The sequence below is a fragment of the Hypanus sabinus genome, chromosome X1 (genome assembly GCF_030144855.1).
Source record: "Hypanus sabinus isolate sHypSab1 chromosome X1, sHypSab1.hap1, whole genome shotgun sequence".
In the NCBI taxonomy this organism is placed as follows: domain Eukaryota; kingdom Metazoa; phylum Chordata; class Chondrichthyes; order Myliobatiformes; family Dasyatidae; genus Hypanus; species Hypanus sabinus.
The window spans coordinates 38652309-38672586 of NC_082738.1; the positions used below are offsets into that span (position 1 = coordinate 38652309).

General features: G+C 36.2%; 1 protein-coding gene across 3 annotated transcripts in view; it reads left to right on the top strand.

The window, feature by feature from the left end:
• The window catches only part of top2a (DNA topoisomerase II alpha), a 46273-nt gene that overhangs the window by 12958 nt on the left and 13037 nt on the right, over positions 1–20278 (top strand). For all 3 annotated transcript variants that reach the window (XM_059956416.1, XM_059956418.1, XM_059956417.1), the window contains 21 exons: positions 686–843; positions 1936–2061; positions 3741–3851; positions 3960–4065; positions 4505–4614; positions 4699–4791; positions 5334–5448; positions 6840–6961; positions 8412–8560; positions 9369–9600; positions 9811–9945; positions 10448–10648; positions 11647–11842; positions 12892–12983; positions 14063–14203; positions 14527–14610; positions 15868–16065; positions 17721–17814; positions 18585–18743; positions 19781–19913; positions 20018–20100. In XM_059956416.1, coding sequence (XP_059812399.1) covers positions 686–843; positions 1936–2061; positions 3741–3851; positions 3960–4065; positions 4505–4614; positions 4699–4791; positions 5334–5448; positions 6840–6961; positions 8412–8560; positions 9369–9600; positions 9811–9945; positions 10448–10648; positions 11647–11842; positions 12892–12983; positions 14063–14203; positions 14527–14610; positions 15868–16065; positions 17721–17814; positions 18585–18743; positions 19781–19913; positions 20018–20100 — 2838 coding nt within the window. The remainder of the gene's footprint in view (positions 1–685; positions 844–1935; positions 2062–3740; positions 3852–3959; positions 4066–4504; positions 4615–4698; positions 4792–5333; positions 5449–6839; positions 6962–8411; positions 8561–9368; positions 9601–9810; positions 9946–10447; positions 10649–11646; positions 11843–12891; positions 12984–14062; positions 14204–14526; positions 14611–15867; positions 16066–17720; positions 17815–18584; positions 18744–19780; positions 19914–20017; positions 20101–20278) is intronic.

Consider the following 20278-nt stretch of genomic DNA (forward strand, 5'->3'; position numbering starts at 1 on the left):
TTTCCTCCCATAGAACACCTTGTCGAGCCCTGGGAATTTATCCACCCTGATTTACCTCGGGGTAGCAAACGCCACCTCCTCTAATCTGTATAGAGTCCATGAAGTTGATGCCACTTTGCCTCACTTCTATAGACTCTGTATCCGTCTCCTGAGTAAATACAGATGCAAAGAATTCATTTAAGATCTCCTCCATCTGTTTTGGTTCCACACATGGATTACCATTCTGGTCTTCTAAAGGACCAATTTTGTTCTTTGCAATCCTTTTAAAATACCTGTAGAATCCCTTAGGATTCTCCTTCACCTTGTCTTCTAGGGCAACTTTATGTCTTTGTGTAGTCTTCCTGATTTCTTTAAGTGTTCTCTTGCATTTCCTAAACTGCATAAACACCTGCCTATACATACTATGTACCTCCTTTTTTTTCCCCCTTAACCAGGGCCTCAATATTTCTTGAAGACGAAGGTTCCCTAAGCATGTTATCTTTACCTTTTATCCTGACAGGCACATACAAGCTTTGTATTCTACTTGCCTATACCTGCTATGCATCTCCTTTTTTTTTTTCTCAACCATTTTTGTCCATTTGGAAATGTATATTGCTTTTTTTTTTTAAGATCTCCATTGCCCAATAAATTAATATTTTGATACAAGTTTTATTGTGATCATCACAATGCAATTTCCTTTTCCCAGGAACTAAGCATTCTCATGGTTGTACTCTCATCCTAACTGAGGGAGATTCAGCCAAGACATTGGCTGTGTCAGGTCTGGGAGTTGTTGGACGGGATAGATATGGTGTGTTTCCTCTTAGAGGGAAAATTCTCAATGTACGAGAAGCTTCTCACAAACAGGTATGTTGGCACAAGTTGCAAAAATTATTTTTAAAGTTTCAAATAATTCCATAAATTCAAAATCTAAATTTGTGGCATCAACTTTATTTACTCATTTGTTTTATTTTGCTCTGGGCAGTTACAAAGAAATTATTTTGTAATCTTGCATAAGCTGTGTTTGTGACAAGGAATAATCAGCAGCTGATCATGTTTTCGAGTTGTTTTTTAGGCCCCTAACATGGCTGTTCATGAAGTCAAATCTGGTGGTAGTGCAGTTGACTCTACAAATTCTTGCATACTAGCAGTTTTTTTTCTTAAAGTTAAAAGTAAACTTATCAAAATGTCACCATATATAATGCTGAGATTCATTTTCTTGAGGCCCTAGTCAGTAAATCCATAGAATAATTACAGTAACAAGCAACGACAGACCGCCCAACTAGGGCATTCAACTAGAGTGCAGAAAAGAACAATCTGCAAATACAAAAATAAATAATAATGAATATCAAGAACATGAATGAATGTTTGTTGAAAGTGAGTCCATTTTCTATAAATTGTTATACCATGTTGTAGTCTCCCAGGTAACTTCTTCCATCAATTCTATATTTTCTTTAACAAGGTTGAGACTATATTGGCTACTTTAGGTCAAAACAGAATTGTTCAATTCCTAGTTTATCTGATATAGCGGGGGAAAAAATGTCTTTATAATGGCTTCCCATGAGTATTAAAGAACCACTTGGCTGGGAGCATAGACTTGCATTTTTATAGTGCCTTTATTGGCTTATCCAGAACATCTTGATGCTCTTTGCTGTTTAGGCAATGGGTGCCAACCATTTGTGCATCTCAGTTGTATCTGGTTTTCGTGCTGTTGGTTAAAGGATAAATAATGACTGGGCCTTGTTAATGTACAGAACGATGCAATCAAATTGGACCTTTGTTTAACTTCACATCAGAACACTTGCTGTACTGCAACATCAGCATAGAATCAAGTCTGTGGAGTGGTCTCAATTCTAGAATGCTATAATACAGCTGAGAGAATTGCTGGCTGAACCTCAGTGCATACTTTAGAGGGCCATCAGAAATAGTTGGATGACACTTTTAATGTTTGATTTACAGATAATGGAAAACACAGAGATCAACAACATGATAAAGATAATTGGTCTGCAATACAAGAAGAACTATGAAGATGAGGAGTCTCTGAAAACTCTCCGTTATGGAAAATTGATGATTATGACAGATCAGGTGATATAATTAAATTCTCTGAAATGGTGTTTTGTTTTAACCATGTGTAAAATTTCAGCCTTTAAAAAAAGATATATATTTACCATATGTTAATTTGAAGCCACACTACAAACCATCTTCTGTTTTCACACAATACTTGGCCCTGTTTTTTTTTTCCTAAAGACTAAAACATACCCTGTACACTAGTTTCTATGAAGAATAACACTTGATAGAAAATTGCAATGGTTCCGCATTGACTGCAAAGCCAGCATAGTCTCTTCTCCCTTCACCCATGGGCCCTTTGTACATTTGACAATTGAGCATGTACAGCCCTGGACACACTTGATGAAAACAAATGTGCAATTTTCATAAGTACAGCCATGTACTTAAGTAGTCTGTAAACTATTTATGCAGAAGCATGCTCTTACTTCCCATTACACTGCTGACATTTAGGGCAGCATTGAAGGTCTTCCACTCTGGTAGTGTTCAGGGCTTCCTTCATCATGTCAGCAGCTTCCTCTTGATTTTCACTACTGTCAATCATGCAAGTCTGAGTGGAGACTCGGGGATACTTTTGCACTCAGATGTAGAAGTATTCTTCATTGCTGTTTCCGCAACTATTCTGTTTTATCATTCAGTGTTGTTAGCCCTGACTCTCTTGGTCTGGCCTCTACCCTTTGACCTGTTTGTCATGGGTGATGCTACCAAGAGCTAAAGCAGAAACCCCTAGCTCCAGTTAACATAGCTCTCCAGGTTATTGAGGCACGCAAGCCTCCAAACCATGATATGGTTGTGGTCCTCTTAGAGGAGAAGCAAGCATTAGCACCTTCAAGTCCCGCTAGTGTATGATTTCAAGGAGACTGAAGAGACACTGACTTAAGAATTCCCTAGTAGTATCCTTGAAGTCAAATACATCTTATAAAGTTGTTTAAGTACCTGGTCCTCTACTCACTCGCAGCAGCTCACCAATTATATGCTCACCCAGGCACTAGTATAGGGAAAAAGTACCCAAAAGGACTGTCTTACATAAGATTAATTCAGGCAATTTGCTTTCAGCAGACAGACCCGCAAAAATGTTCTTTGCTCTACCATGCAATGAAGTTTTAAGGTGTCTGGAGGTATTGATTAGAATCTTGTCCACAACCTCCTGAAATTTTAGTTGTCTGCAAGTTAGTGCTAGTAGAAACAATTCCTGACCTTAGAGCATGTAATCAGTATATTTGATTATTGTCAAATCAAGTGCAGGAAAAATTATTTGCAACAGTCTTAGCTAGAACTATTTTAATGCTGCATCCATTATGTGGCAGCAGTTACAAAAGCACAAAAATGTGGTGCATTGCAGTGAGACTGCCTTGTTTTTACTGCTGTCTTGATTAAAATTTGTAGTTTGAAAGTTGCCTTTGTAACCTTCCAATTCCTCACTAGGAAGTGTGGAATTTCAGTAAATTATGGTAAACTTCAAAAGTACATATTACTCATGTGAAGTTACCTGTTTATAGTTAGCATATTTGCAAAGGTAGAAGTAGCATAAAAGGTACCACAAACTGCAAAGGTAGTAAAGGGCAAGATATCTCTTACCTTGGAAGTAATTTTCAGTATGGGAATCCACATAACTTCCATAAAAGTGTTAAAACAATCTCTGCAGTTCTGGTACATCTTTCTCATAGCATAAATCCTAATTTACTTTTTCTTTATTGCAGGACCAAGATGGCTCACACATCAAGGGTTTATTGATCAATTTCATCCATCACAACTGGCCTTCACTGATCAAACATAGCTTTATAGAGGAATTTATTACACCAATTGTAAAGGTTTGTCCATGACTATTTGGAATATTATCAGTTGAAATATCAGTCCTCTAATAAATGGCTAACAAGGCCTAACTGTTCAATTATGAAGTAAGATTTTGTTTTTCCCAGGTGTCCAAAAACAAGGAGGAAGTTGCATTTTACAGTCTACCTGAATTTGATGAATGGAAAAAGAGCACTGACAACAGCAGGACTTGGAAAATAAAGTACTACAAAGGTTTGTTGTGTGGTGGTACTCTCAACAATGTAAGAGCCTAATTTGTTTTAGCGGAAAATTTTGCTGATAGTTGCAAATCTGCTTTTATCATCCTTACTCTATATTTGGGAATGGATTAGTCTAAGATCGGTGGTTCTTTGATTGAAATTTTATTTTTAATTTCATGTTTTAAATTCCTTGGAAGTCCTGGGAGTGCCAAGTGGTAATTGCTCTCAGGGCAGCGAGTTTCATGTTCCCCTCCAGTGTTCTACTGCATCTGTTATGTGGAAATAAACCATATTGTGTTTCACTATAGTGGATGGCAATAAAACTATTTTCAGTTGTGTGATGCTGTGGGGAAAATAAAATTATATGCTGACTTCTGGGCGTGTTATTTTTTTTTGTTGCTGTTTAGATGTATGCTTGTGGAGTTAAATATTGCTACTGAATCTAAATCTAGGTTTGGGTACAAGTACTTCCAAGGAAGCAAAGGAATATTTTGCTGATATGGCGAGACATCGTATCCCCTTTAGATATGGTGGCCCAGAAGATGATGCTGCAATCACCCTGGTGAGAGGCCTAATTCTTGCAGTTTATTGGCATAAGTCAGAGTTTTGTCACTGTAGTTGTTTAACTATTGCTTTCATTCATTAGGCATTTAGCAAGAAAAAAATTGAAGAACGCAAAGAATGGCTGACAAACTTCATGGTTGATAGGCGACAGCGAAAATTACATGGATTGCCAGAGGTGTGCTTCAATTTTCTTTCAGCTATAGGTTGCAGCAATTTTTTATTATATAGCTATATAGCAAACTATAATCTTGAATGTGACTTACTGAAAACAAACTCCCAGTTGGCATGGACAAATTCTGTAATGTGTTGTGTGCCACAGGGATCATTGCTGGGCTTTAATGTTTTATTATTCATATTGATAGTTTGGATAAAAGGATTGAAGATGCTGTAAATTTGCTGACAATGTTAATTAGGAAACTAAGTTGCAGAGAGAGATATGAAGGCCATTAAAAAGTCTCTTCCTCAAAGGGTGGTGAAAGCAGTATCTGGATGTTTTTAAGGCAGAAGTGGATTGATCTATTTTTAATAAGGCTCAGAGAATATGCAAAATAATTAAGAGTTGAGGTTACAACCGGATCACCGATTATTTTATTTGAATGGCAGAGATGACTGGTGGGACATAACTTCTATTTATTTTCCTGTCAAAAACCTAGGGAATGACCAGCTTTTGGAATACTTCTGGAATTGCACTCAACAGCTGATTTTTTTTGTTTACAGCAATTCTTGTATGGAAAAGGTACAAAATATTTGACATACAATGACTTCATAAATAAGGAATTGGTTCTCTTCTCAAACTCTGACAATGAACGGTCAATTCCATCACTTGTGGATGGTAAGTCTTTGGGTATTTTTTTTAAGTGCAGCCCTTGACAAAGGCTTAATATCTCAATGGAATTATTTAACTTTTAAAATTGCCTGAAAATTGATAAATTATCACCATTCTTCCTTATGATAGTGCCATTTGTGATGGGTAATAGACATTGAAAGAATAAATAGCTGTTTTGTTATAAATCTCAGGGACACAAGAAACTGCAAATGTTGGAACTTGTGGCAAATTGCTGGAGGAATTTGTTGAGTCAAGTGCCCTCTGATCGATGAAAATTAGCAGTTAATGTTTTATCTGCACTGAGTCTTCCAACAATTTGTTTTATTCGTTCTAAATCTGGTCATATTTTTCAGTTAGGAAATAGAATTGCTGGTAATGCAAGTTATAGGTTGGTAGAAGGAAAGGAATTGCATATATTAGCCCATTTTGCAGCTCTTACTGGGGAAAAAAAGACTTTACCGTATTTTGAAAGTTCCTGTTGAAGCTGCATTTATCATTCTTTTTCATGCAATTCCTCTAGATGAGAAAAACTTTAGTCTATCTTTTGAAAAATATAGTTATCTAACTAACTATTTTGCTAGTTATCTTAAATCTTATGTACTAGTTGTCCTTCACACTAGTGTCACTTTTTGCTAAAGGAATGTCTTTAGAAATTGTGTCTACCTCTATAACACAACTTCTGGTTGTGCAAAGTCTGCATTGCTAATTGGTCCTTGATGACATTCATCCCAATTGCTGTTCCATAAAATTACTGTTATCTCTTTAGTATCCTGCCTATTATGCAGTCAGAATGGGATATGATTACTTAAAAATGGATTTCTCCTAATTTTGGTGCAATAAACATTTACTATATATAATGCCAGTGCCTGTTTCAATTTCTTACAGAAAATCCTGAAAATGGCCAGAAATATAGTATAAGCAGTGCCGTGAAGTTTTGTTCCCATAGTTATGTGCTGAAGTACCTACTGTATGTGGTTTCTCAGTTGCATGCAGAACTGCCCTGTTTTTGTTATACAGTTGAATGGGAAGCAATCATATATAATACATTCTCCCCACAATACACCTACAGAAAAGTGGAAACAGCAATCTGTTTCTGGGCACCCCCTCTGCTTCCCATGTGACGGCCTGGTGCTGCAAATAGCCCCATCTACAACAAGCATAGATAGCATGCAGTTCAGGTGTAAATTAAACAAAAAACAATCATTCACAATTTTCCATTCATGTCACTTTTGGCATATGGTGCATGCAAGTGTTCATGCAGCACTCTTGAGACACTGATCCCTGGTGATCTTGACCACAACTGCAGAAAGTGGCAAAGCAAGAAATTTCACTTTTAAGACTGCATTGTAGTTTAAGGTATTTGATTAGCGTTTTTTTAAAAAAACTCTAATTACAAGGTCTGAAGCCTGGTCAACGAAAGGTTTTATTTACCTGCTTCAAGCGGAATGACAAACGTGAAGTCAAGGTCGCTCAGCTAGCTGGTTCTGTTGCTGAGATGTCAGCCTATCATCATGGTGAGGTAAGATGCTATTTGTTAACTGGTATTTAATGTCCATTGTCTATTCATGATGATTTCAGAATTTATCATGTGAATGTTGTAGTTTTGTGCCATGCATCATATTGTAAAAACAACAGATTTTATTTTCTACATTGATTTCTTGCACTTCAGTGAATTATAAAATAACTTTTCTGTAGTTTTTGCCTTTCCATGCTATGTCAGAGTTGGATGGTGGCTTCCTTCAAAATTTCCAGAAGACACTTTTTCCCTATTTTGTTTGGTAATTTACAGTAGGATCATCTACTGAAGTTAAAATCCCTTGATAGATTTTATCCACAGTGTCATGGTGTCACTTTAAAGTGAATGTTTTTCGAGAACAAATGTTTAGTATGTGTTAGGTTGCTGACATGATGGATTATTCAGAGATATCCTTTCCCCATTTTAAACTATTATATGTAGCAAATACATAAGCTATCACATTTGATCTCCTTGATCCATTCTCAAGTACCATCCGTGCTTAACTGTTAGTGCTTAGTTTGAAGGTTAAATAATACTGTGCTGTATTGTACTGGCTACTAATTTAGCATTATCATTGAAAGTTCACTTTTGAAGGCTGTAGAAATTAAAGATCTGAGGTTGATTAATGCAGTGATTCAAGAAGAAAACCTTGTGGCAACTAGGGTGAATGATGCACATGAGTTGTAGGTTTATGGAACCCCTGAAAACAAATAAACCATTTTCTGATTTAAACATTTGTTTAAAAACACAACTCTTCAGGAAATGTTATGATTTCAAAGTCAGCATTTGTAAACTCCAAATTGTCCAAAATTAAACTTTGAGAAGCAAATCTCTTTTCAACCCTTTTTGCAACAAAAAGAAAAAGATAGATATGACTGTCCTCGAGACATTCTGCTGCACAATTGCACACTGAGTTGTATAAATTATATGCTCAGAATGAATATCTTTAAATCCATTTGAACACACATTCTCAAGTAGTACATCTTAGTGAAAGCAATAATGGGGGTATTAAGATATACAAGTGTTACTGAAAATTTGATTATTCTGTAATGCTTTTTAAAATCTAAATATTCAAGGAGCAATGGAAAATATGAATGAAATAAGCATTTTGAATTCACTCCATTGTATTAACTGTTGTAATCTCATATGTAATGTAATAGATACTGTAATTTGAGGTGTAGTTCCTTAACAAGGTATTAACTATAGTCCAATGAGCTGTGTACCCTGAAATGTAGAATTTATTAAAGTACACTTCAGACTTACTGTTCATAATGAGGTTTAGTTGCATGGAAACATGTAAAAATCATATCTCAAACCATTGAAGGATCCAATTATACCACAACGGCACCATTGACAAATTATTGATTTCATGGTATTTAATCAAAACTCAATCGGATCTTGTGTCAAATTTCTATTGTACTTTGTTAACTGCTGAATTGATTGTTATTTCTAGGTATCCCTCATGATGACAATTGTTGGATTAGCTCAGAACTTCATAGGCAGCAATAATATCAATCTTCTGCAGCCAATTGGGCAATTTGGTACAAGACTTAATGGTGGCAAAGATGCTGCAAGTCCTCGATACATTTTCACTATGCTCAGGTTTGTGTCTTCATAATATTTATAGATAGTAATTTGATCTGATTGATAATTTGTTGTATTTTTATTGAAGAGTAAATGTATAGTTGATTAAGTATGGCTGAATATAAATAGGGTATGCTTGATAAGAATAGAGTGCATATTTGGAGTAGTCAGAAGTTTTCTCAATCCTAAACAAGCACCAAAATACTGGTTTTAGAAAGATATCTTAGGAATACAGGTTGTGGATTTGAATCAAAGTATCAAAGATATCTAATAACCAGAAAGAACATTTGTAGAGGAGTTTCTTAAAAAGGGCAACTTGGAAGTGGCCCAAATATGCTGGTTTTAAAATGCATATGTTAGGCAAAATGGAGCCAGAAGAGCCTGTCTGGAGTAGGAAAAGTGCAGAGCCAAGAATGCAAAACATCATCCTTCACAAAATGTTTATATGATTGTCTATGACACCATGAGATTGGAACCATAGTAAAAAAAAAAAGGAGGGAGACCAAGCTGAATGATGTGAGGGTAGTTGGTGTGGTGGTGTCAAGCCCACAGTGAATATCAAGGATGGTGGCCTAGAAATTCATGATCCTGTCCCTTGAAGATTCAGGGCACTTGAGGCTCCAATGACTTTTATATTTGCAGTATTTTCTTTTGTGTGAATTTAGTCAGCGCAATTATTTTAAAGTATTAAAATGCACTTTTTAGTGCATTTCATGAGATGTAGTTAAAGATGACACTTTAGAGATTGAAATGTATTGTAAGTTGTCAAAATTGTTTTTATTAATTTCCATGAATTGTGGTTGTGATCAGAATTTGTTTCCTTTAGTCCTTTGGCCCGGCTGTTGTACCCAGCTGTGGATGATAATCTTCTGAAGTATCTGTATGATGATAACCAGCAAGTGGAGCCTGAGTGGTACATCCCTATTATTCCTATGGTGCTGGTGAATGGTGCTGATGGTATTGGCACGGGATGGGCTTGCAAAATTCCCAATTATGATGCAAGAGAAATTGTTAATAATATTAGGCGTTTGCTGGATGGAGATGATCCAGTCCCTATGGTAGGAGAACAATTACTATCATCTTTTGCTCGTGTCTGTATTTGTATACTGTTAAGTTTATTGGAAATAATTTTGCAATTATTTTAGATTATAATAATTTAAGCTGATCAATAGAATTGTTCTATAATAAAGTCAAACCATAAATCTTATTCTTACAGAGCACCTGAATGTAAATTCTTCTAATGCCTATGTTGGATTGTTTCTCTCTAGCTTCCTAATTACAAGAACTTCAAAGGAACAATTTTTGAGTTGGGTGCCAATCAGTATATGATCAATGGTGAAATCTCGGTGTTGAATGCCACCACAGTAGAAATTTCAGAACTTCCTGTCAAGACATGGACTCAGGTAATTTTTGTTGGTATTTTATTGTTAAACTGTAGCATAAATTTTCTGTAGAAATGCCTTTATATGTCAATGAGTATTTTATTTATTGAGATACATCATGGAATAGGACATTCAAGCTGCACCGCCCTGCAGCCCAGATTTAACCCTAATTTAATCACGGGACAATTTACAACCTAGCTGATGCGACTTTGGATTATAACATACTGAGACTCCTTACAGAGGATGCTGTGGTTAAACTCTGAATTATGATGTCCCGAGCACTTAGTGTCGTGTTAACCACTATGCTACCATGGTGCCCAGATTACATTTTGTTATCTGCTTTTTGTGCAAATGATTCATGAATTCTGCAACTGGTTTTTGGCTTGTGGACAACTAGGGAAGAGAGAAAATTTTAAGACTCGATCTAGAAGTCTCTAATGTTGGGGGTTTGGCATGTCTTGATCAAGGAATTGCAAAGGATTACTTTTTGTTTTTAATTGTATGCATTTAATTTTGTGTCTAGGTGTACAAAGAGCAGGTACTTGAACCAATGTTGAATGGAACAGACAAGACTCCGTCATTGATCACTGACTATAAAGAGTATCACACTGATACCACTGTGCGTTTCATAATAACGATGACTGAACAGAAGCTGGCTGAAGCTGAATTAGCAGGATTGCATAAAGTCTTCAAACTGAATGTTCCTCTTACATGTAACTCAATGGTAAAGTAATTTGTAGTAAACTCGCTTATATTGCAAAATTATATAGATGCTATCGTGCTAGTGCCCATGCTTGTACACTAGATGGAGTTTCAGAATCTGCATCACTTAAATATTTCAGGTTGCCCTTCTGTTCCTATTGCTGCAGACATAGCTCAATGATAACTTGTCCAGATTGGGACATTTGACCCAAGCTGACCTTGTTTAAATATACAGATGGGGTCACATGCAGGGCACACTGCGCAGTTTAATTGAAAGCCTGAAGAAAGGGACATTGGTTAGATTCTCATGAGGTAAAGGGATTATTCGAAAGCGACCGTTTACTAGCGGAAGCATGTGCTGTTAAGTCGTGTAATTTTAATTTGTAGTCTTTGTGGATCAGGAGGTGGGTTCCAATGTAGGCATTAGAAGAATGTTTATGGTTTAGCTTTAATGTTATTGTACAAATCAGTTGTTAGATTTAAATTATTATAGTTTAAACAAAATAATTGCAAAATTCTTTCCAATAAATTTCTGAACAGTGTACAAATGTAGGCACAAGCTTCCTTTGCAAATTTATTTGCAAGATCCACCCAATATAATTACTGAGGACTGTGGGAATTCTTGTATCAGATGGGTGATATATTTGCCCACTTCAAGTGAGGAAATTGTAGTAAAGAGGCCTGGCTATTAGTGCAGATTGGGACTGGGTCCCCAGATTTATTGGCTGCACTATAATTTTATGTGGTTTTATACACATTACATCTTATCTCCACTTTGAGTCTGAAGGACAAGAAGCTGAAGACCAATATTTGTGGTTTGAATGCTTTGAGGGGAAAATGAGCTTTGTTAAGGGCTTAAATGGGGGAAATCCTTTGGAAATAAAATAGGTGGATGGAAAATCTCTCAAACTAGTTATTTTTCTAACAACAGACACATAATTGTTGCAGTAGGTTAGCACACCAGGCAGTCATAGCTGCTGTGATTGTTGGTCATTTAATTTTAGTTTTCTGTCTCTTCAGGTGTTATTTGATCATGTTGGTTGTCTGAAAAAGTATGAAAATGTACAAGAAATGCTGAAAGAGTTTTTCGACTTAAGGATGAAATATTATAATTTAAGAAAAGATTGGCTTGAGGGATTTTTGGGAGCAGAATATGGAAAACTAAGCAACCAAGCTCGTTTCATCTTGGAGAAGATTGAAGGCAAACTGATCATTGGTACGTCTTAAATTGCCCACATCTTTACTTTAAGCAATATTTATTTTCATTTTGCCATTGGATATTTCGATGACCATGTTTAGATGAATTTCTGAAACATGATTAATTTTAGTTTAAGTTCAGGAATATTTAAAAAGAATCTGAGAATAACTAGGAATCAACTTGGTGGCAGAATGTGCTTAGTTTAGTGATGCTTTATGAAAGGCAAGATATCAACACACTTTCATTAGCATTATATTAGTCATTATGGTAATGTTTAGATTTATTAAACATTGAAGTCATTCATGAACATTACTGCCTTATGTGACTTCACTATATAAGTTTTACACCTTTGTTACATTTGTAATGTGTCTGAAGGTCATCTGATTGCTATCCATATAAACATTTTGTTGAAACCAAAATAGAATTGGAACAGAGTTCTCAGCAAAATCTAGCAGGCATTTCTCAAACATGTGCACAACAATGATTTACATTCAGTTTGCACTGATAGTTCAGTATTCTGGGGCACTTGACAGGAACATGATTAGATAAATATTACTATTGAGACACAATGTGAACATTAGGATAAAAGTCTAAACTCCAGGTCAAAGACACAAGCTTTATCGACCATCTTGGAGGAGAGAGTATAGTGGGTATATCTTAGAAACCAGTCTAGCACAGGTGAGGTGGAAACATGAATGGGAGAATAAATAATTTGAGCAAGAACTCATTGATTAAGGAAAACCATTTTTAAACAAGCTATAGAGTTTTTGATGAGGTAATGCAAAGGATCAGTGAGAAATATGCATTTGATCGTGTTTGTGGCATTTCAAAGGGCTGCTAGTAGGCTTTTCATCAAGATCGAAGCATCTAGAATGAAAGGCATTCAAAAGGAAAATGGAAAAGTACCTGAAAGGATTTCTAGGGATCTGATCTGAGAGTGGGGAAAGGGGCTAAAAGGGATTGAAATGGACTCAGTGGATTGAATGGCCTTCCATACTGCAAACCACTTCTGTTGGCATTTTATTGAATTATTGATTTATTTATGTATTTATTTTGTTTCTTTATAGAAAACAAGCCAAAACGTGAATTGATTCAATTACTTCTTGATCGAGGTTACGATTCAGATCCTATAAAAGGGTGGAAAGAATCTCAGGAAAAGGTGATGGAAGAGTAACAGGAGTTGTTTTGAACTGTTCAAACATTGACAATTTTAATTTTAATGTTTTTATAATTATTTCACAAGTAGAACTAAAGTAAAAACATTTACAGTTGCTGTGAAACTTATTTGCATGGCTGTATTTCAGACAAAATTTGATGAGGGATATTGGGAGATTTTTTTCTTTCTTCTTGAGCATTATAAGAGGAAAGTGAGATGGTGAATTTTAGGAAATGAGATCGAGCAAGGATTCCAGCAGTCGAGGCAATAACCGAAGAATTCAAAAATCCTTGAAGATTTCAGACTGCAAAATATTACGGGAATGCAGAAAAGCATAACTCGGAAAACCAGGCACCAATATTAAGCCAGCGAGTATAGGCAAATGATTGGGGGGTGGGGTGCAAGTTGGGGTAGAGAGATCAGATATTCAAATTAAACCTGAGGTAATGGGGAATGCGAGATATGAAAGACAAATTGGGTAGCATTAAAGCAGTTAAATTAAGAGGTCAGTGAAGCTGTTACGAGTTTTTAGCAGTGATGACCCAAGACAAAAATTGAGATGGTATGGAGATGAATTTGGTGTAAGTATGGATAAAGACAGTAAGAGATGGCTGCCCATCTTAGTGGCATCAACTAGTATGTCAAGGACAGTTAAGCCTGATAGGGTATGTAACATTTATTTACAAAACTAAATTTCAATTCTTTCTTTGAAGATTAGTTCTTTTGAACTGATTATGCAGGTAAATATTACATTTTGTGGGAATTCAAAGCTTTGTAATGGTAGGTAGATAGTGATGCAAAATAATTCTGCGGCTCAGTGGTACCAAGCCCCAGGAGAACCCATGGCTAAATTATCATAGTTTTGCTGATAATAGCTATAGTTTGAGGCTTTGCAGACCCAAATAAAATGTCAGGAGAAGGAACTTGTGCATTTTCTTCCCAAATTCACGAGAATTTAGAAATGTAAATTTGTTTTTTTAAGCCATTATTTGCAAAGTTTAAAGTAGCAGTTTTTATTTCAACTTAAGTTTGAGGGAAATCTTTTTTTTTTAAATGTTATGTCTTAAATATCTTGTTGACAGGGGCAAGAATCTGAGCTGGAAGATACAGGGGAGGAAGAAGCAACCACTTCTGGTCCAGATTTCAATTATCTTTTGAATATGCCCATGTGGTATCTGACCAAAGAAAAGAAAGATGAATTGCTTAAGCAGAGAGATGTCAAAGTAGGTTTCTACAGGTTCAAAGGGCTTGATACCAAATAATATGAAGTTTTGTATTTGGAAATTATATTGTCTCAAATCAGTGTTTTCAAACTTTCAGCTACTATGAGACTTTTGCATTTGTTTCTAATTTTTATTGGTTTTAAATGTATTGTATATAAACTTGTGAAACCATTTATCTTAAATTGGCAGGAAGCATGAATGCATTTTTAGCTAAGTTGGGGAAAGATAGGATCACTGATATGGTATTAGTTTTGGGAGTTGGGATTATTGCTGTCTGAATTTGATGTAATGCTTTGTTTGAAATTCTGGTTTATTTTCTTTAGGAGAGGGAATTAAACGATCTGAAAAAGAAAACCCCTGAAAACTTGTGGAAGGAAGATCTGGCAGCTTTTATTGAGGAGCTTGAGGTAATTGTTTTTGATGGGTGATGTATGGTTTATTTTGGTGTTTGAGATTACCCAGTAATTTTTCTCAGGCCTGCTTTTGTTTTGAGTCATACTAATACAGACATAACACAATTTCTACTGATGTTCGCTGCACTGCTTGAAGATCATGATCGCAGCCTGTCCAATCAGCTGTCCACAAGCCAAGCCTCTAGCCTCTTAGGTGATTTCTTTCACATTCTGTGCCTGAGGCCGATACTCATTGATGTCTGTGATATGGACGCTAAGGTAGAGTAGCGATTAGCACAACGCTATGACAGCTTAGGATGTTCCCAAGTTCGGAGTTCAATTCCAGCGCTCTTCTGTAAGGAGTCTCTGTACATCCATCCTGTGGAATGTGTGGATTTTCCCCACGTGCTCCAGTTTCCTCCCGAAGACCTACTGGGTAGGTTAATTGGTCATTGTAAATTGTCCCATAAATAGGTTGGGGTTAATTGGGGTTGGGTTTGCTGGAGCAGCATGGGCCGAAGGGCCAGAAGGACCTATTGATAAACAGATGCACCATTCTCTTACTAAGCTTCATATCTTTATGGCATCATTTGAAGAGCCTTCGAGGATTCCCTCATTTTTACAGAAATAGACTCCATAATCAATATTGCAGTATCATCTCTTTTACATTTCCCTACCCTACAATATGCCTAAAGTTTTGATGACCAGGGATGTTGAGTTGCAAGTTCTGCCTTTGTATCCATGACTGTTTGATAGCAACACTATCAAAATAATATGTTCCCACATACTCATCAATTCTGACTTCTAGCTTATTAGTTATTTTCTATACATTAGAATAGATAATCTAGCTTTACATTTCACCCATGTACTCTTAAGTTAACTGGACTTGATGAGTCTTCCCCTTTTGTATTTCCCCTATCCCCAAACAGTGCAAAAGCTGTATCTCTCATTCCTCTGCCATCTTGGTTTAAACCATCCCCAAAAGTTTCCTTGACTGCCTCTCTTCCTCTGTCACCCATTCCTCTTTTGACCACCAGTCTGACTCATACCAATGTGTCACTGTTCAGTGGCCATTGATCAGAAGTTCTTGTACTGTAGGTCTTCCTCAAGGTCCTATCACTTGCCCAAGCCTACACTCTTGAGATAAACCCTGTAGCATCTAACAAGCTAGCATTGAAATCTTTCATCAAATAAGTTCACATAACATTGCTCGTCTGTCTTTTCACTGGAGACATCTTTTTTAACTTTTCAAAACAATCTTTTTCCATTCAGCGTGTGGAGATGCAGGAAAAAGAAAATGAGATGGCTCACATTGGTAAGGCTGTTAAAGGAAAAGCTGGTAAGGGTAAAGTAAGAAAGCTGCAGTTGGAGGAAACCATGCCATCTCCCCAAGGCAGAAGGATTGTCCCTAGAGTTACTACTGCCATGAAGGCAGAGGCCAGCAAAAAAGTTATCAAGAAAAAAGGAAAGGTGAGCACACCTATTTGTAGTGCCATCGTTTAAGGCAAAGTTTTTGACTTGTATTTGATTCAAAAATGTAAGTGCATTACCAAAAACACTGACAGTTACTATTATAAATGGGCCCTGGTGCTGACAACATTGTACCAAAAAACATGAAATTTGTGCATAATGAGTATTACATGTTTTACCAGTATTAATTACTGCATTAGGTATCTGTAAAGATTGTCACTGAAGTTGTCCACTTAAATTCTGACCTTGATTCTGTTCTTCCATATGTATTGATTACGACAATGTATTAATGCTACTCTGACCTTTATTCAACTTATAAAAATCAGTGAGAGCGGTAAAGGGTAAACTACAAAATACAAAATGTGATATGAATGCAGTGAATTGAATTCACTTTATTACTTACATCCTTCATATATATGAGGAGTAAAAATCTTTAAATTGTATCTGTCTAAATGTGCAAAGTGCAATTTATAGTCATTTATAATAAATAGTATATACAGCAATATAACATACGAAGAGTTGTGTCAGCATGAATTAATCAGTCTGATGGCCTGGTGGAAGAAGCTGTCCCAGAACCTGTTGGTCCTGGCTTTTATGCTGCGGTACTGCTTCCCGGATAGTAACAGCTTGTGGTTGGGGTGGCTCAGGTCCCTAGTGATCCTTCAGGCCTTTTTTGTTTTGCACATCTGTCTTTGTAATTGTCCTGATCAGTGGGAAGTTCACATCTACAGGTGAGCTGGGCTATCTGCACCACTCTCTGCAGGGTCCTGCAATTGAGGAAGTACAGTTTCCATGCCAGGCAGTGATGCAGCCAGTCAGGATGCTCTCAATTATGTCCCTGTAGAAAGTTCTTGGGATTTGGGGGGCCCATACCAAATTTCTTCAACCATCTGAGGTGAATGAGGAGGCACTGTTGTGCCTTTTCAACCACATAGCCAGGATCTATAGACCACATGAGATCATCGGTGATGTGTATGCCAAGGAACTTAAAGCTGTTCACCCTCTCAACCCCAGATCCATTGATGTCAATAGGAGTTAGCCTGTCTCCATTCCTCCTGTAGTCCACAACCAGCTCCTTTGTTTCTGTGACATTGAGGGGGAGGTTGTTTTCTTGACACCACTGTGTCAGGATGATGACTTCACAGGCTGCCTTGTTATTTTTTGAGATTTGGCCAATCAGTGTAGTATCATCAGCAAATTTAATTAGCAGATTGGACCTGTGGGTGGCGACAAAATCATGGGTATACAGGGAGTAAAGGAGTGGTCTTGGGACAGAGCCATGAGTGCAATTATTTTATCCTCCATTATGATGTGCTAGTTAAATATAATATTCATGTATTTTGAAATTAAAATTCTAGAGCAATAGGAAGCTGATGCTTCGTTACTATTCATTTGAACCCAAGGAGGTGCTCACTGCTTGTAATTCAGACCGTCTTATTTGTATGTATGGTATATTGGATGTCTTGTTTCATCAGTTGCAGTTATGTATGTGTGTTGCTAAACTAACCTTGCAGACCAGAGTGGAAAATATTCAAAATTCCACTTAGCCTTGGATCAATTATTTTATGGAACTGGAGTATAAGGTTCTTTAGTGACAGTTATTTGTCAAGACTATTTAAAAATTTCAGTATCTGTTTTTAAACTTTGCTTCACAGGGTGAAACAGATTCGCTTGCTGTTAAGATGGAATTTGATGATAAAGAAGAAAATTCTCTTGAACATGTAAGCCTGATTAAAAGAGCACAACCAGGTATGTTTTTTAATGTTATTTGACCAACATTAATCAAACTTAAAGACTTTTGCTACACTCATGAAAGGGGGTGCAGACTTATTTTCTGTCACTCTACTGAGTCCTGTGTATTAATTATTCAGAAATGGGAGAAAGAGTGATTCCATGATTGTGCAAAATTAAAGGAGTTGTAAAGTCTTGACGGGGTTGCAGCAGATTTTTTAATAAAGAGACTACTGTTTCCATGGTGGAATTTGAATTTCTGTTACAGTGACTGATCTCCATTATAGTTAGTAGAGTAACTTAGCCACTCCTATGATGAGAACAAGTTTTTTGACCTACCTAATGTATTTTCCCTTTTAGTTTGCACATGAATGCTGGCCCTATTTTCTATTGTCCCCTCATTTGCTGTGTTCTTTACTTAATTTTATTAAATGCTTGAGGTGTTCACCACTTCTCAATCAGCAGCTTTCATGATATTTTGCAAAAGATTCTGTGAGTGAAGTGTTTCTCCTCTGATTAAAATTAAAACATTTTAGGACTTGCATTGAATGACTCTGGTGCAACTTATTTTCCTTATTGTTTCTGTAATGTGCATTATTTTTGTATCTTTTACATGCCACGTGTGTACCTGAAATTAAAATACTTATGACATTACACTTTTTGCCTATATGAAAAACGATTGTTTCTTGTTGGTTTAGCATTACTCAAGTGTAATTAGTCACTACCTGGAATAATCAACCATGTGCTCCTGATGTGATTTCACTGAATAGTCTCTCTTCCATACTTAGCGTCCAAGACTATGCTAATGGCGCAGAAGCAGACAAAACTTCAGTTTAAACCTCTTGAAAAAAAGAAAAAGAACCCTTGGTCTGATTCTGAGCCAGAATCAGATGTTGATTTGGAAATTGTTGATCTTCCTCCCAGAAGAAAACCACAAAGGGCGACAGGTAGAGTCCTTGAATTTGCATTCATGCTAGATATTTAAAATTCATAAGAGGACAGTATTTTAAAGATTGGTATTAATGGTAAATACTGGTTAATCTATACTAAAATGTCAAAGATTGCTATAATATTTCAGCTAGAGAAAATGGCATGAGGCATGCAGATCAAATGATGGTAGGATAGTAATACATTTACTGATGAAATGAGAAAGAAACCCAGAAGAGTGAACTTGAGCTGTTTTCTTTATCCTCAGTGATATTTGCCATAAAATGCATTTAAATTAGAATTGAATGGACATTTTGTCACATTGGATATCAAGTAAGGTAACCAAAGTGCTTGCTCATTAAATTTTCGTAGAAATATGGCAGCTGCGGAGGGGTACTGACAAACCTGGAAAATTGACTAAAAGATATCTTGCAGATCTTTCAAATGACGAGCAGCTCGCCTTGTATCTCTAGTGTTTCCCTTTATTGAACAAGTCCATTATTTAATTCTTCACTAGTCATATTAAAATGAACTGTTTTCAAATTTTTAATTTTTTAAAGGTAAAAGAAATAAATTCTCAATAAAATATCTTTAAAGAATATTAGTATAGAGTTGACAATTATGAATGTATGTGTGTTTCTGATCTGCATTAGTGCACAGTGAAGCAAAGTCACTGACAAGTACCATTGACAGCCTTTAATTCCTTGTTTCTTATCTGTTGTACATATTTTCCAGTTAAAAGATAATTGAGTAATCTGGATAGAAATACAAGTTATATCTAAAAGGCACTGTAAGCTTTTCTTATCAAAATCATGCTTATTGCTGCAGCTCATTCCTTTCAAAGGTCTTAAACTATGGCATATTCCATATCAAATTACTTTTTCTGTGGTTTAGATTTGTAATCTTGACATAATTACTTTTAAACATTGGCATCCTGTGCTATGGTTTTTAACAATTGAGTTTCAAATTCTGAACTTCAAAGCTTCCATCACTTTCGACTATTCGTGTCCTTGATTCTTTCCAGACTTGTGATATTTTATTTTCATTTTCCTACCAGCTTCAAAGGCCAAATATGTGCTTTCATCTGAAGATGATGATGATGTTGGAATGAGCGCTGAGAGCGATGATGAATTTCATGTTTCTGACAGTGGCTCGGAGGTTTCAGCTCCAAAAGCAAGCCATCCCCCCAAGTAGGTGTAAAATTAAATTTTAGAAGCTGGTGGACTTGATACCTAGGGAATAGAAATCCATTTTTTATATATTATGTGGTAACTATAATCTCTGTTGCATACAGGAAAGTTCAGTCAAAAGCTTTGATTAAAACTGTTCCCCGTGCAAATGAAGTTTTGCAATCTACAAATTCATCTTCCAAAGCATGTAAGTTTTTTCATGTTAAAGCATTTATTTTGATGTAAGATTTGAAGCATTATAAATGCTTCAATGGTTATATTTCCAAATGTGTAAAAGAATCATATGTAACACAGGATCTTACGTTTGATCTTAAAACTGCTATTCTGAGGCATAAAATTGCTCATTGAATTGCAAAACAGTATGA